Source organism: Lutjanus erythropterus, chromosome 8 (genome assembly GCF_056507025.1).
Source record: "Lutjanus erythropterus isolate fLutEry1 chromosome 8, fLutEry1.hap2, whole genome shotgun sequence".
NCBI classification, from domain to species: Eukaryota; Metazoa; Chordata; class Actinopteri; order Lutjaniformes; family Lutjanidae; genus Lutjanus; species Lutjanus erythropterus.
In genome coordinates, this window is record NC_139324.1 from 2,865,582 (window position 1) to 2,882,753 (window position 17,172).

A 17,172-nucleotide genomic window follows, 5' to 3' on the forward strand; every position below is an offset into this window, starting at 1 on the left:
AAGAGAGCTTGTGTCACACACAAACTTGGTGCTCACACACACCTCCCAGCTGAAATTTAGGGGGGGTTACCAGAGCTACTCTATCAGACTATCGCCTCTTGAGGTACAAAGTCGTGTTATGAACCAGGACAGGCTGGGGCTAGCTGGTTAGCATGCTAACTATAGTAGATATCTCTGCGACACAACAACCTACTGCACATAACCATACTGTACATTGTTTCTCCACATTCTGTTCATACTTTTAGTAAATTTTTGAATGTTTTAAATGATTACATATTGCACCTTTAATCGAGTATATGACAAGTAAATGTTAGCAATTAAAACATATTTGGAAATACATTCAGCTTTAGTTTGAAACACGGACACATGTTGGCTGTCTGTGCATTTGGAAGAAAGACAGCTTGATTGGCTGACATAACTTGTAAAACCAACATGTGGTTTATTGTAGATACATATGTTAAAAAATACTCCGATATTTCATACATGTAATGTGTAGCCTGTTCCCTACCGAGCATCTGTGAGGAAGGAACTGAAAAACAGACATGATTGACTAACAGAGTCTTGCTTCCCAGGAGCTTTTCAGCCCTTTTGACATACACTGAAAAACAACATGTGAGTGCGAATTTACACCAGACAGTTCTCAGACCTTTCTATATGACCCGTGCCTCTAATACATAATGAGATGGCAGCATGAATAACATGATTGCATGTCTGTGTAGTATAGGTGAATAATGTATGGTTTATTTATAGCATGCATTTGGAGCTCACTTTCGCTGCAGCCATTTGCTTGGCTTATATTCATTTATCTTCCCCACTCCGAGTCTCGGGAGGACTGATATTTGTGCATTACAGTGGATGCTTATTGGCCTGTACTGACGAGGTCATTTCAAATTGGCGTGATACATCCAGATCATGAATAGACCATTCAAGGCTTGTTCCGTTCCCTTTCACCATTCAGTCGATTTTCTACCTGTTTGATTTTAAAATAAATTGCAAATGCAGTGTGTCATGCAGATCAATCTATGGTGTACATACAACACTGAGACAAACAGGCGCACAGAAATAAACTGGAATAAAATATCTGCTCTGGAGTTGCTTATTGGACTTTTGTGTCTAGTAATGTATTGACACAGATACTCAGTAGTTTAAGTATGGAATAAAAAACGTGCCAATATATTAAAGTGTAGGGCAACCTGGGTTTAAACTGTTATATCAGTCTTTAGGTTTACTTTGCATTGACTTTCAGGTGCCTGCAGTACAAAAAACAAAAGAGAAGTACAGTGACGTGTTAAAACATGAGGGAAAACAAAGCGGTGCAGTGCGTGTAATGCCATGAAAGGTACTAGAGTGTCAAAAAAGTAAAGCGACCTTTCAGAAACAGAAACAGCAGGGTTGTCAGATAGGCGTGAGGAGTCCTAGTAACAGTGCAGATTGACATGTTTACAGTAAATTACTAGAAATTATAAAAGTTAAAGTCACTTAAATATCAGGACAGTCAAATACAGAGAGATAAATAAACTAGGTGCAATGCCATTTGCTCAAGGGTCATGTGATGCACTGAGGGAAGATGGGTAGAAATTAGAGTGTGCCCATTCCAGTGACTTCAGACGTCAGCCTAGAACAGTTCAGGGGAAAAAGGCGGGGGGAGGAGGGAGGGGGAGGAGGAGAGGGGATAAGACAGAGAAAATAAAACAGCTGTGAAAGAAGAACTTTCGCTTGAAAGTGAAAGTTATGCTGCAATGGCTGGCTTTAGGCTCCTTTTTTTCTGAACCCTTTTTTTTTTTTAACAGATTTGATACCATATTTTCATCATACCTTTTCACATAAGACATCTTAACATCTAAAAATATGGTAACACAACCATGCAGTACTAACCCCCTTGTGAAGCCATGCAGTGGACAGAAAAGAATGGCAGTGTCATGAAATGTCCAATGTACAAGTTTGCTGTATTTCCCTGACAGAGGCATCACATCACTCTTCTTTCTAACAGCATTGCTCAAGTGGCAGTCGTGTGTTCTTTTTTTCTTTGCTTTTTTGTTCATTTTACATTTTTTTATTAATTTTACTCTTTCCAGACAATGACACAATAGGACTTAATAGGCAAATTCATCTAATATAGTGAAGACAAAAAGAAATACAATATTATTCTTGGAATGAGGCATGCTAAATAAATACTTCAAGGAACAGTTGGACATTTTGGGAAACATGCTTATTTACTTTTTTGCAGAAAGTGAGATGAGAAGATCGGTGCCACTCTCATGTCTTTATGTTAATGCTGGGAAATAGATTTCCTGGATTAGCATAGACTGGAAACATGGGGAAAACAGCTAGACAAGTTCAGTTTGAAGTTAGCCAAGTCTGCCAAGTGGTAGCTATGAAACTCTCTAACTGACGTACTAGAGCTTGTTTGTTCCATTCAGATATAAACTACAGTGTAAAAATGAGAAGTTATGGTTTAACAGGGAGTTACATGCCAAACTGGAACAGTGACTTCCTCGCGTCTTGTCTTATTGTGGTTAAGAAAACCCACGTAAGGAGGTGGTTTGGTTTCATGTTACGTTATGTTACATCGCGTCAGGTCAGGTCAAGCTATGTCAGGTTAAGTTAGGTCAGTTACGTTACATCACATCATGTTATGTCAAATTAGGTCACATTGCATTGTGTTACCTTGCATTGTGTTGCATTATGTTTCTACCATTGCTAACATTGTTAGGTGGCTTCTAGAGGCTGTGTAATTATGACAGGAGGAAGTTAAGTGATGTAGTGCAAATGGTGAGAAACTCCTTTACAAGGAGTTTGTTGGGTTTTACATCACCTTACCTTATCTTACATCATGTTAAGTTACATCACATCACATTATGTTGTGTTACATTGCACTGCGTTGCATTGCATTGCATTGTAACGTTGTTAGGCATCTTTTGGAGGCCATCTCAATTATGACAAGAGCAAAGGAGGAAGTCAAGTGACGTAATGTAAATAGTTAGAAAGTCTCTGTGAGGAGTTGGTTGGGTTTTGTGTTGCGTTGCTGTGTGTTATATATGTGACTTCACCTCCATCATGTAACATACTAATTTCAGCCACGCTCTTTTCCTAAACCTTCAAAGTGCAATGTAGTTTTGGTGCCTAAACCTATCCAAACTGCATCTTTTTCACATTATTAACCATGCACTTAATATTTTGTGACTCATGCAACACACTTAAGGTATAGTATGCCTCTCACTGGTACTCTCCAGTGCTCATATATGTCATTGTGGAAGTCATTGGCAACCTGTTCTGTTGTCTAAGAATGAGTATGTGTTGGCCTTTTATCTCTGAGCAAGGCCAGGTTAGCTGTTTCCCCTTATTTCCTGCCCTTGCTAAGCTTGGCTAATAATCATCTGGATCTATCTTCATATTTTAACTGATAGAGATGAGAGTGGTATGGATCTTCTTATATATTTCCCGAAATGTCTGAATATTCCTTTAACAATACACTGGCTACATCCACTTAAAACAAATCCCATTGTTGTGAGTGTGACTTTTACTATAGGTGTCCCACAGGCTAATGCTTAAGTGTTATGCACAACCAAGGGAGTCTAAGGGAAGTTCCATGGGATAACACATAGAGGTTAATTGTGAGGTGATGCTTTTGATGTTAGCTTCTGCAAACAGAACCAGATTTGGGGTGACTTCAGGATGTAGTCATGGACGAGGGGTCATTCCACATGGCAGCCACGTCCCTGAACCTGCCATCGGAGTTGTGGGAAAGTAATAGCCATTAGTTTCTCAGCGGACGGCTGTCCTCTCCTTAAGAAGTCGAAGACATGAAGTCCTGTTTGTTGAGTGTGTGCGTTCTCCTGTTCTAACGCTGATAACATTTGGCTTTGAGTTGCAGGTAGCTTGTGGACATCAGTGACGTCCAGTTTTCTCAGAATTGTGGATAATGCATTTATTTTCTCTGCTGATAATGAATCAGTTTCAGTGGACAGAAGGGAAACAGAGACAGAGACAGAGACTGTATGTTCCTCAGTATTTTTACTACTGTGTATACAGTATCTCACTGACCAGCCCCTGTTTATTTCTTGTCAGCCTCCACAGATTTAGTCTTGGATTAATTTGCTCATTTAATAACATAAATGGCTCATGTGCAAATACATCAGGGTTAGGTCTTATTTATATCAGCTATATTAGGCTTTTTTGAGGCTAGAGTTGGGTATCATTTGGATTTCAATGATTCTGATTCCATTTCTGATTCTGCTTATTGATACCAGTTCTTAACGAACACAGAGTTAAGATAACGTTAACCAGGTAACCTTAATGACGGTAGTCTATTTTCTGGTTTCGTGAATATCTGGGTGTTTACTCAGGCTACTTTACTCTAACAAGAGAGTATTTGTGAAGCATTTTGTACAAGACCCACAAAATTTGTGCAATTCACCAGCACACTGAGCAACTTAGCAACAGCTCAGTAAGTTAGCTGAGCTTGAATGCATGCAACTTGTGTGTCTATATGTGCAGAAAGTTAGCCAGGTTTACAGTACAATTTTTGATTTGAAACTAGCACAAATGAAATTTAAATTTCTTCATGATTCCTTTGGAATCGTAATTCTGGAATCAATTCTTATTTGGATTGATTCTTATTTGTAATTAGTTGCTGATGCCCAACCATTATAATGTATTACACTTTTATTGTGAAGAATTTGGCCATGAACTCTCCAAACTGAAGCAGGCAGTGAACATTTGATTATTGATCATCTCATTTACTAATCTGCAGGTTCTGTTCTAGGACACAGCTTACTTGTCTCAGTAGTTGGCATTGGTCCCATGAGCCACTTACTTGCACAGTGTGTGCTGGCTGAAACTTAATGCATTTTAATATCTATACTTGGATGAAAATAAGGAACAAAAGTGGACAGGAACAACCAAGAAAAAAGCATGAATAGCCACATTATTCATGGGCTTATCTGTCTCTTGTCAAGACCTGACAGATATCATGCATTTTCTAGCAACTCATCAAAAGTGTCAGTGTTGTGAATGTTGAAACTAAACAAGCAAGTTTTTTTTTTTTTTTTTTGTCAAACAGCACAATCAGAGATAGCAGTTTTTCTCAGATCTTCGCTATGTGCTGGAGCCCAGCTGTTAGAGTTAAAAGGTTACCTGGCATTGATGAGATACTGGGCCAGGCTGATGTTAGCAGGGGTCCCTGTGATGGTGATCTGGCGCTCTGACGAGCCCTCCATGGCGTTGGCAATTTTGATCTGCGCCCCAGACATCTGTCGAATCTCATTTATTTTGGTTCCCTGGCGTCCAATAATGCAGCCTATTAACTGGAGAAAAAGCAGAAGTCTTTGAACGTGAAGCAAGGAACTCTCTGTTTTGTCTCAGTGCATTCATACTAAATACCTACAGTAACACATTCGACGTTAGAAAGGAAGTTTAATGAGTTATGAAATGATGGGGGTTTAATTGAAATTCCATCATTCAGGAAATTAAGCTTGATTAATGATAGTATGGTCAATAGATCAGCTCACTGGGGGTGTTCTGCTGTGCCAAAAGTAAGAAATGAAGTTCACAGGATCATTGTTGGTAATGTTGTTGATCATTTGTTCTTATGACATTGATAAGTTGAGAAAGAATATGATTATGTCAGTGTACTTTTCTAATTGCAAAACTTTTCCTTATCAGTTAATTAACAATGAAAGCTGCCACCTGTCCTTAAAATTTCAGTTAATTAACATTAACATTGTGCTCGATGACAAAGGTCTGCATAACTTTAGGCAATAAACCAGTGATCGACTACTGGTGGCCTGCGGGCCATCAAAGCTTCTCATCTGATGAATGTATTGCAATGTTAATGAATTTGCAGTTTTATGAACTGGGCGAAATTCTGTTACTGCAAATGCAAACCATTTCACACTGCTGCAACTTCACATTAAAAGCATTTAACTGGTGAAATATGAGTTGGCATTATTTTCAGGTAGTCACAGGAAATGCAATGTGTTTGCCAGTGAGATAAGCACTATCGTTCATCAAAAATGCATCCACAAAACAAGATAACAGTAATTTTTGGCATTTTTTTCACAGCAGATCCGTTTGAAATATTGCAGGGAGTAATTTGTGACTAAGTGCTGCAGATTTGTCAAGCTTTGTGTTCCCTACATGTTGAAATGGTGTGCATGGGGCTCTAAGATGAGCAATACTCAGTGCTTCATAAGTGTGGATGGTGGTGTCATTTTTTTGTCATCTTTCAGAGATGTAAAACACAAGAGCACACATGAGGGTAATGGATCAAACTTAAACTTCAACTGTCTTTATCTGATCTACCGTAAGCTGAGAGCATTAGCATGTCTACCTGACTAACTCTACCTCCAGCCAAACTTGTGTTAGATACCACTGCACTTGCCAAACTCATAGTCTATTCCCAGGCTTAAATTGGGATCTGTTATGTGGGAGGTTTGAGGAGGAGGATGGGGGCTGATGCAGAATAAAAGTGGGCCAACGACAACACACACCTCTTACACTAGCTCTCTTAGGTCTAAGCTAAGTTAGCTTAGCTCTTATCCCTAATTAGGCCCCCACAACATCTTCTTAAAAAATTTGTGCCAAATATTCTTGATGAGCCTTGTATTAGATTATGACATATCCTCTCTACAGCCTTTGAATTTATGATTGAAAAATACGCAATTTGGAGAGTACAGAATTTTGGAACATGTATCACTCAAGTCACTCTGTTTCATGAAAGCGTTACTCACATCATTTGGAATGGTGAGTTCATGGGTGCTGGCTGGTGGACTGGCATCCAAACCTGAAATGGGGAGCAATGGGATAAGAAAGAAAATGTGACTTTCAGAAGTCACTTTAACGGAGTTGAAACCTCTTAAAGGACCTTTCGAGAAACATGCTTATATGCTTTTTGCCAAGAATTAAATGAGAACATCAACACGTCTCTGTTTGTATGTTGCATATAAAGCTACAGCCAGCAGATAGTTAGCTTAGCTTTGCGCAAAGACTGGAAACAGGTGGAAACAGCTAGCTTGGCTTTGTTGACAAAATCTGCCGACCAGCAAGAAAGCTGCCAGCAGTCTCCTGGCTCCAGCTTGGTATGTAACAGAGGTGGGAGGTGGGTGTTTTGTAAGTCTCAAGTCTTAACACTCAAGTCCCAAGTCAAGACAGGCAAGTCCTGAGTCCTAAACTTCAAGTGGTGAGTCCTAAACCACTCATACTGTGCTCTTCACCAAATGCTGTAATGTCAATTTAACATCAGAGCCTTGACTTACCATTCACTTCTTCAAATGTTGAATACTGTAGTTTGTTTTTTGTTGACCACCACATAGTTTTGTATGTGAACAAAATTATCTTTTGTATCATTCTTTCTAACTGTGGCTCAGGAATGTAACATTACTTCTTCATGGTTCTCTCCTGCAACCTGATTGGATGCCGTCAGACTGGTTCAAGACAAAGTTGGCATGGGACATTAAGTCGGTTTGCTGAGGATGAATAGCATTAACAGTTTGCTGATTCAGGTGTTCACCAGTGTGCAGGATTTAGTGGCATCTAGCAGTGAGCTTACAGATTGCAAACCCATCATCTTACTCTCCTCTTCCAAGCGTGTAGAGAACCTATAGAGAACGCAAAATGTGTGCAAAACACTGAAGGCCCTGTCTAGAGCCAGTGTTTTGTTTGTCCCTTCTGGCCTACTGTAGAAACATGGCGGTGCAACATGACAGACTCGCTCCCATCTGTAGACTTTAACGGCTCATTCTAAGATAATGAAAACATGATTCTTATTTTCAGGTAATAATAAACTGAAACATACTTATGAATGTCATATTCCATTTCTACCAATCCTCATAACTCTTACAAACTGGACCTTATACTTTTTAATCTTTGAGTTTTGGGGAAGGTAAAAAGTGTTAAATTGGTGTTAAAGTTGAGTTGCAAGTCTATTTTTATATTTTGACAAGTCAAGGCTAAAGTCATCAAACTTGTGACTTGAGTCTAACTCAAGTCCAAGTCATGTGACTCAAGTCCACACCTCTGTAATATACAGATAAGAAGGGTGTATCAATTTACTTTACTCAGTAGGAACATTTTGCAGCCAGCCAGTATAGCCATTTTCCTACTGTCTCCAGTCTTTTTGTTTAGCTAAGCTAATGACACAGGGTGATGGTGATGGTGATAGTGCGTGTATGTGTGTGTGTGTGTGTGTGATGGCTGATCCTACTGACAGTGTCACAAGGGAGTCGTACTGACCCAAAACAGCTTGCAGACAAAAACTGTGCGAACAAATAAAATAATTTATATTAGCTTTTTGATAAGTTAAGCAGATTTAAAACTGAAAAGTCCTGTAGGAGGAGTAAAATACCAGAGAGTAAAGGGGCTCTGGGTTAAAAGTCCATGCAGGGTCTAGACCATGTAAAAGCGGTCATATTTTAGCTTTTGGCAGCAGTCCGTGAGGTCTCCAGCCCTCTGCTGCTTCATGGCGTCTTCAACTGGTGAATGCAGAGGACGACATAATTCAGCAGATTTATCACAGCCTCTCAGTGCATCAATGGTTTATATGAAAAGGTAGAAAATTAAAGCTACATTAACTAATAGGTTTGAGCCAAAATAATTTGTTAAACACTGCAATCAAAACAAACTAAATATACATGCAAATAAATCAAAAAGCAAACAAAAAGCAGAAGGAAATAACAACCTATTAGTTAATATAGCTTTATTATTCCACCTTTTCATATAAATTCTTGATGCACTGAGGGACTGCAATAAATATGCTGATATATGCCATCCTCTGTATTTGCCAGTTGAAGATACCACAAAGGGTCGGGGGACTGGAGACATCATGGGCGGAAGCCAGAATCTAAAATAGGATTGCTTTTACCCAGGCTTGACCCTGCATGGACTCTTTTAACTTTTAACCCAAAGACTTTTTACTCAGTGGTATTTTACTCCTCTTAAGAGACTTTGACTTTTAACTTGAGGTTCCACTCTGCTTCTAACTTTCTGAAAAGATAAAATAAATGATTTTATTTGTTCACCCATTTTTTCCTGCATGCTGTTTTGGGTCAGCACAACTCCACAGTAGAAATGGTTTAATATTTCCTGTAAAGTCACTGTCCACAGCTGTGACAAATTTTGGCACATATAGATTTTCTTACGAATGCACACCATCACCATCCCACTGTGTCATTAGCTTAGCTAAACAAAGACTGGAGACACTAACTTGCATTAGTGTTGTGTCAATATTCTCACTTAATGCCTGTCAAGAAAGTGACCCAAAATATCAAAAGGTTCCTTTAGCATATTTATCAGTGGAACATTTAACTGTAGTTTCAATAGTTTCAGCTTATTGAATATTGTGTGATGAGTCTGAGAAAAGTTGGCTGAAATGCATTTTTTGAAGAACCCATGTTGATTCAATAAATCATTCCATGTGTAATGGTAACTGCCGCATCCTTTTAGAAAACTGGTGAAAAGAAGAATCAAACATGACTGTATTTATTCATGAGATCTTCAGTCGGCCTTTTGCCACGTATGACGTCCGTGTGAAACACTTCAATTCAAGATGTGGGGGGTGAGTCAGTTGGCTATTCTAGTACAATGTGCCTACACTTTTGAACTGGGGCTTTTCATCTTTAATTGAAAGTAAAACAACCTAAAAATGTGTATGAGGAAGCACGTATGCTGTTGCCAGGTGATAATGCCACTTTGAATACATAATTTAAAGTGAAGCCCAGTGACTCTTTTTTTTTTTTTTTTTTTTTTTTTTTGGTTTTCATTGGCGTAATATCCGACAGAGCCGAGAGAAAAATATATACATGAGAAAATCAAAGAAGGAGAGAAACCACAGGGGGCCAAGTCATGCTGTGCCAAAAGAGAGATAAGGTGGAAGGTAGGGAAAGAGAAAAAAATGTTTCTCTGGATGCAAAGAGAAGGAATTATCTAAAGGGCCTCGTGGGTACGTACCAGGGAAAGCAGGGGTGGTCTGTCCGAGAGGGGTAAAGGGGGTTTGCTGCATAGCCAACTGGTGGAGCTTGGTCAACTGCTGAAGGGTTAGGAGGGAAAGTAGAACTAAGAGGTTACTGTTACACAGGTCACACCAAGAAATGAAGTCAACCAAAACTAGAGTGAAGAAACAGTGAGGAGAAAGGAGGCCATGACACAGGGTGGTGGAGGACAAAAAAGTAAGAAGAAGAGATACTGAGAGAGGATGATTGTCTGTCATTGAGTTGCAAATTGCTCGGTAATTTGATGCTATTTACTTTTCTGCCTTCTATTTCCTTGTAATTTTCACACACTCCAATGTCATTTCTTTTCAATTTACAAAAATGGAGAGGCAAACAACTCCTGTTCATGAGCACACTGACCAAATGCAGGGGGGAGGGGGCGATCATTTGCCCCGTCAATTACCGTGTGTCCTTCTAGTTTGCACTTATGACTCAGAACCGGAGAACCTTTTGGTTTTACATGCCTGTCAGAGCAGCCGCTTGCTCCCCCCGACATGGTCACAGGATGTCCATCCCCTGCTGTGTATCATTTCCATCAGGAACAGGGGGAAGACAGATGCTTTCAAGCCTTCTTCTCCTTTTAAGAGGAGTTTTAATGAGGGTGGAAGAGGGTGTCAAGCCCGCACTTGAGTGATTGTACCGTCAACCACCACCTCCAGTGGCATCAATCACAGCCCTACTTTGAATTAGTGGATCTGACACAAGGTAGCTCCTCAGATGCTCTCACGACAAGGACAGATGAAGGCAGATTATTAATGGAGACTATATGGTCCGCTGGAATTAAAAGGGTGTCTACATCAAAACTGCCATTACTGTCTTTGCCTTTATCATTATCGCATGGAGCCACTGTTTTGCTATCGGCCACATCTGGAAAAAGATCTTTCCGGTGGTTGAGCCACAGTCCTCCCTTAACAAGGACAGAGATTTTTGGAAGTCATGATTTATGACTTGCTTCTTGGAGCTGGCGGGTCCATGTAATCAAATGTCTGCTACTATTTTAATTCTATATGATTAAGATACAGGTCATAATTCTTGATTAAATTAGAAGGAGACCAAGAACTCACATCTGGGTGCGGTATGGCGTATTGTCCCTGAATTGTGTAGGCCTGGAAAGATGAAAAACATAACAGATAGCAGATTTTAGCAAAAATCACCCCATAAAACAGTCTGACCTCTTCATAAACCTTATTTAGACTTTTAGCTCAAGTACCCATAGTAAGCTGTTGCTCCAAATTTATTTTGATTTTCAAAAACAGTGATATTACAGTGAATGATCTGCTTATTCATACCATGTTCAAAGCAGTGACATCAAAAGCATATGATATGTAGATGACTGTGCAGTGCAATGCGACCTTGTACATGCAAGCCTTACAAATTATATGATACAACAATGTAAATTTAAAGGGTAGCATCTGTATTTTTCAACCTGGACCCTATTTTCCCATGTTTTCGTGTCACTAAGTCACTAACATTGTAAAAACTCCCACATGAATTCTTGTAGAATCAACTAATCTTTTCTCATTGATTTCTGATTTACTATCAAGTTTACGTCAAACTGTCAGCCATGATAATCCAGACAATTAATCCAGACCAATAAGGATTGTCTAGAAGGATTAGGGCACATCCTCTCAGATGTTTTCAATGCCTAGTATCTAAAGACTAGTAGTAAAGTTTGATTAATAGCAGATTGTGAACATATGCATCACATCTAAGTTACATATGACTGGATTGAACACATTAACAGGACCACTTGCACAACATGGTGTGATCCAAAGTGACACCATCAGCAACTGCAATTTTAAAAGCAATCATAGAGTGGAAACCGCTTAAAGTGATCATGGTTACAGTTATCAACCACTTAATCACAAATGTTGGGACAGAATCATTCCTATATAAATGCTAAATAATTCACTTGGAGTAATCAGGTTGTCCGCTTACAGTGTTTATTTTGGGTCTCTTCCTACATCAGCCATTCCCAAATTTAAGAATGCCAAGGCTCAGTTTGAAATCTGAAAATCTTCTACAGCCCACCCAAACCTTTAATCACACCTGTGATCAACACACAAGACTTATTGTGCTAATGACAAGATATAAGACACTGTATTTGGTGACTTGTGACACTGACATTGGAATGTATAACACCTGTTAAACTAGGTCAGATACATGAAGAATAATGCCTCATTTAAATCCCATGGTTTTGCTTTATTAATTATGATTACTTTTTAAAAAGAATTCATAATTATTTTATGTAATTTCAAACAAAAATTGCAACTTAAAAGTGTTTTATTTATTGATTTTTTGTGACTTTTCAAGGCTCGCCTGCAGAACTTTCACAGCCCACAGTTTGGGAATCACTGTCCTACATGACAACATATGGGGGGAAAACAATATGGTAATTCTATATTTTTTATTTGTATTACTTTACTCTCATGAGCCTGTACTTTGCCTCGTGGTGACCCATCTGCTTCCAGCTGGCTACCTGAGGCTGTTGCTGCATTGAAATGACACACGATGACACAAAAAAAGTCAACACAACAGATATTGCTTTTCAGTGTACAAATGGCTGGAGGGTTAATTTAGCTAAATAAGCAGCTAACCACATTAGCTTTAGCATAACTTGCTCCAGTGTGCTATAACAAGCATTTTGTTTAATGTCCACTTACACAACGGCTTTAATGTTTGGTGGTTTCTGGCTGTAAGTAAAAAGGCTACTTAAATCACACTGACAAGTTCATGTTTATTGAAGGGGATATATGTGCTTGGTCATTCAGAGCAGAGGAGGTTTTCATATCAAGCCCAACCATATTGGTTCATTAAGTTTTACTGACATATGTAGAACAAGGGGAAGTTTGTCCACTACCTACTGGACTGGGGGAGCAAAACAAGACTGTGTATAGAAAATAAAGAATAAGAAATGATCAGTCTGACTTGGACAAGCGTGATCACCATAAGCTATTTCCACTATAAATAATACATTGGAAACTGTCTTAATAAAGCTGAACTCTATAATCTTTACAAAGGTAGTATTTCTGCAGGTGTTTTGCATTTGGCAGCCCTATATTGCACAGGTGCTTGCATGTTTCTGTGTACTCCTGTGTGAGTGTGTTCACTCTTTAAAAGCAAGGGAAAAAAGGCTTGAGTATTAGGTTGTCTAAGGGCTTTAATGCCCACTGGGTACAATTTCCAGATAAAACGCCCCCAAATTGGAGCCATTACAAGTAGTTATGTGCTGTGTTTCTCAAATCTCTCTCTTTTGTTTGCTAACTTTTCAAATGCATCCTTTACAGCTTTTAGACCAAATCTGCTTGTAAATTACCCACATTAGCTGAACAGATATTTGAATTTGTCGTGCAAATTGCCAGCTGACACTAATGTTGTTGTTGTTGAATCACACTTTATGGTGTAACTTATAGTTCACCCTCCCTCCTTCACGTTCCTGCGTGCCCACAACAAGTCACATGTTGTATACATAGATTGAACCAAGCCTGGATGGTCTTTTGTAGCACTTTAATGTCACACTACTTTGACCTTTGCTGCTGAGAGTGGACAGCACCCATTCTCGAGTACTGGGTTAAATCATGTCCTACCAAAATATCTTTAAAAATTATTAATGACAGGACTCTAATTCCAATTTTCAGTGATTTTTTTTTTTTTTTTTTTTCATTTCTAAACTTGCTCTGTACCAGAAAACACCCCTGTCCTGGACAAGAATTCATCACTTCAATTTAAAAATGTGTTGAAAGAGTTCAACATTTAAAACTAACAATACCAGCTGATAACATAGGTATGACAAAAAAAAAATGAAAATGTTGGCCCTTCAAAGTTGTGTCCCAGATTTTTGTCAACTCTATCAAATTTTCACAAAAACATGATTTAATCAGGCATAAAAGAGGGTTAACTATACCCTAAGGACCCCTGTCTCACTTCTTGGTTTAAAAAAGGTAAGAATACTGCTCAAGCGCTGGTAAACTTTCTATTTTTCAACAAATTTATTGAATAATATTGCTATCACATTGTGCATTAACCACAACCTGTCAACTCCATACCCCTTCTAAATCAAAGCTTGTATTAAAAGTATGGATTATGGTTTAAAATTGTGTATTTTGATTAGCTTTAAGAGAACTCTGGGCAACTTTAAAAAATAAAACGGCTACGCACTACGACTATGCTGTAAAAGGAAAAAAATGTAAAATTTTGACAGCTCCATAAGACATAAACAGATGGAGATGCTGATGTAGTTAACATCTACATTTACTAAAAAATGCAATCACTAGCAAGGTTTACTAGCCAAGAATTTGATCTTTTAAAATCGATCTTACCAGCATAATTGAAAAAATCAAAACCCTCTCAAAATAAAGTTTGTCCCAAGTCTCAAGAATGAGTGACAGGCACATTTGCACGACTACAGGAGGTTGCTTGTCAGTAAAATGAAAATCACAGGTCACTGTAGTGTTTGAAGGAACGACTGATGCTGTAGTTTTTCTAACGAGGACAGCCTGGTTTGTAAAAAGGTTTATGACGGTAGTAAGGCTCGCAGTACCAGGCAGCAGCTGATGCTGCAGTAAAAGTCTCAGGCTGGCTGTAGGCTCAAACTAACAAGCTGGAGCTAGCTCAGCTCTTACCTGGCCACCAGAAAAAATGACTGGGGTGGAGGCGGGCTTTGGGCGATAAGGGATCGTGGCACCTTTTGGTGGAGACTAAGAGAAAAGGAAGACAGAAGAGAGGCAGAGTCAGCATGTGCTTACCTTTTGAACATGAGTTCAAGTTCAGCAAACTACTCCTGGTTTAAAGGAATAGTTCAACAGTTTCTGTTTTGCTAAGAGTTAGATAAGAAGGTCAACACCACTCTCACATCTGCATAGCAAATATGTTAGCTTAGGTTTGTGATTTTTTAAGGGGTATTATACTGTACTCAGTGGTATAGTGGTACCTGGAGAAGTGAGTATGCCCTAATTTATGCCACCAGATGTTTTTAAAAGGGGCCTGTCCAGCAAAGTAAAAAAAAGCCCTGTGTTCTGTAGTGACTTGTAAGACCACTTTTGCATATTAGTAGTATTTGCACATTGTCACTGAACTTCTGCTGCTTGGATTCAGGGAGTAATGATCATTATGAACTTAACATCAGCCACAGATGTGCAAATTCTCACAATACTGGCCCACAGACTATAGGGTAAGTCCATTACATAATTAGGCATATTTAGTGAACTATTACTTTTTCCTTAGTCCACCCACACATGAAAATTGGACAACTGTGCTGGACAACTATTCTCTTACTTTGCAAATAGTCTATGGGCCAGTAGTTTCTTTTGTAAGCTGTGTCTAGGAGAAGCTGATTTACAACAGATAGGGTTGGCCAGAGTGAGCCACCATTACAAAATTAACTTTTTAATTGGTTAAGGGCCAGTTGGCAAGTATTACTGCTGCTACACAGGACTAATGCATGAGGAGACGATTTATTCAAGATGAGGCTGAAACACCCTGTTTCAGTCAGAGATTAGTTTATTTTTCAGGCTTTTTTTCTACAATGGTGAAGCAAAGGCATGAGCTGCCTTACTCTTACTGTAACTCTAACCAGTCTCTTCATGCCTAAACTTTACCAACGAAGGCAATGAGAAATAGCCAATCAGAGCCAGAAAAGGTCATGTCTTTGCCATCTTAGGGAAAACAATTGGTTTGCATCACATTACTGAGCAAAGCGAATCAGAGGAGATTTAGATTGACTAAACCGACTAAAAATATACTCCATATACCTGCATTTACCCTGCACTACACCACTGGTCAGACTATTTCTTGGCCAGAAGCAATGACTTCATGTTAATAAGAGCTGTTGGGCAGATTTTCTTACCTTTAGACAGCGCCAGTCTAGCAGTTTCTCCAGTTTCCTGTCTGTATGCTAAGCTAACCTATCCACTGAACAGATTGGGGTTGCAGCTGATGATTAATTTCATTATCAATTAATCTGACAATTATTTTCTCAATTAATCGATTACTAAATCGATTAGTGGTTTGGTGAAAAATGGGACTGTGTTTTGGACATAACAAGACATTTGAGGATATCAGCTTGTGAACTGGAAAATAGCAAAGATTTTCATTTAACTGTCATAAAAGAATTAAAGAAACCCTCTTTTTAAAGCGTGCTGCGGCCCGGGTGGTTGTGGAAGCAAAAACCTGGGCATGGGAAAAGTTCAGGCAGGCCATGGAGGAGGTCTACCGGTCGGCCTCGAGGAGATTCTGGCAAACCATCCGGCGCCTCAGGAGGGGGAAGCAGTACCCTGCCAACACTGTTTACAGTGGTGGTGGGGAGCTGTTGACTTCGACTGGGGATATTGTTAGACGGTGGAAGGAATACTTCGAGGATCTCCTCAATCCCACTGACACGCCTTCCGTAGAGGAAGCAGAGGCTGGGGACCCAGAGGTTGACTCATTCATCACCCAGGCTGAAGTCACTGAGGTAGTTCGGAAGCTCCTCAGTGGCAAGGCACCGGGGGTGGATGAGATCCGCCCTGAGTACCTCAAGTCTTTGGATGTTGTAGGGCTGTCTTGGTTGACACGCCTCTGCAACGTCGTGTGGCAGTTGGGGACAGTGCCTCCGGACTGGCAGACCGGAGTGGTGGTCCCTCTATTTAAGAAGGGGGACTGGAGGGTGTGCTCCAACTACAGGGGGATCACACTCCTCAGCCTCCCTGGTAAAGTCTATTCCAGGGATCCTCGGATCCAGGAGGAACAATGCGGTTTTCGTCCTGGTCGTGGAACACTGGACCAGCTCTATACCCTCCACAGGGTGCTTGAGGGTTCATGGGAGTTTGCCAAACCAGTCCACATGTGTTTTGTGGACTTGGAGAAGGCATTCAACCGTGTCCCTCGTGGCATTCTGTGGGAAGTGCTTCGGGAGTATGGAGTTCGGGGCCCTCTGCTAAGGGCCGTATGGTCTCTGTATGACTGGAGCAGGAGCTTGGTTCGCATTGCCGGCAGTAAGTCAGACCTGTTCCCGGTGCATGTTGGACTCCGGCAGGGCTGCCCTTTGTCACCGGTTCTGTTCATTATTTTTATGGACAGAATTTCTAGGTGCAGCCAGGGGCCAGAGGGAGTCTGGTTCGGGGACCACAGGATTTCATCTCTGCTTTTTGCAGATGATGTTGTCCTGTTGGCTCCTTCGAACCAGGACCTTCAGCATGTACTGGGGTGG

The 17,172-nt window shown here is 40.0% G+C and overlaps 1 protein-coding gene across 4 annotated transcripts in view; it reads right to left on the reverse strand.

The window, feature by feature from the left end:
* Positions 1–1,054: 1,054 nt before the first annotated feature.
* pcbp3 (poly(rC) binding protein 3) overlaps positions 1,055–17,172 on the reverse strand; it is a 134,024-nt gene continuing 117,906 nt past the window's right edge. Inside the window, exons 12-17 of one of the 4 annotated variants that reach the window (XM_084724247.1) lie at positions 14,609–14,683; positions 11,051–11,092; positions 9,946–10,021; positions 6,732–6,784; positions 5,137–5,306; positions 1,055–1,615 (exon numbers count right to left, since the gene is read on the reverse strand). In XM_084724247.1, coding sequence (XP_084580373.1) covers positions 1,579–1,615; positions 5,137–5,306; positions 6,732–6,784; positions 9,946–10,021; positions 11,051–11,092; positions 14,609–14,683 — 453 coding nt within the window. In that variant the 3' untranslated portion in view covers positions 1,055–1,578. Of the gene's footprint in view, positions 3,726–5,136; positions 5,307–6,731; positions 6,785–9,945; positions 10,025–11,050; positions 11,093–14,608; positions 14,684–17,172 lie in introns of all 4 variants that reach the window. The other 3 variants (XM_084724245.1, XM_084724246.1, XM_084724244.1) reach the window with 3 other exon arrangements.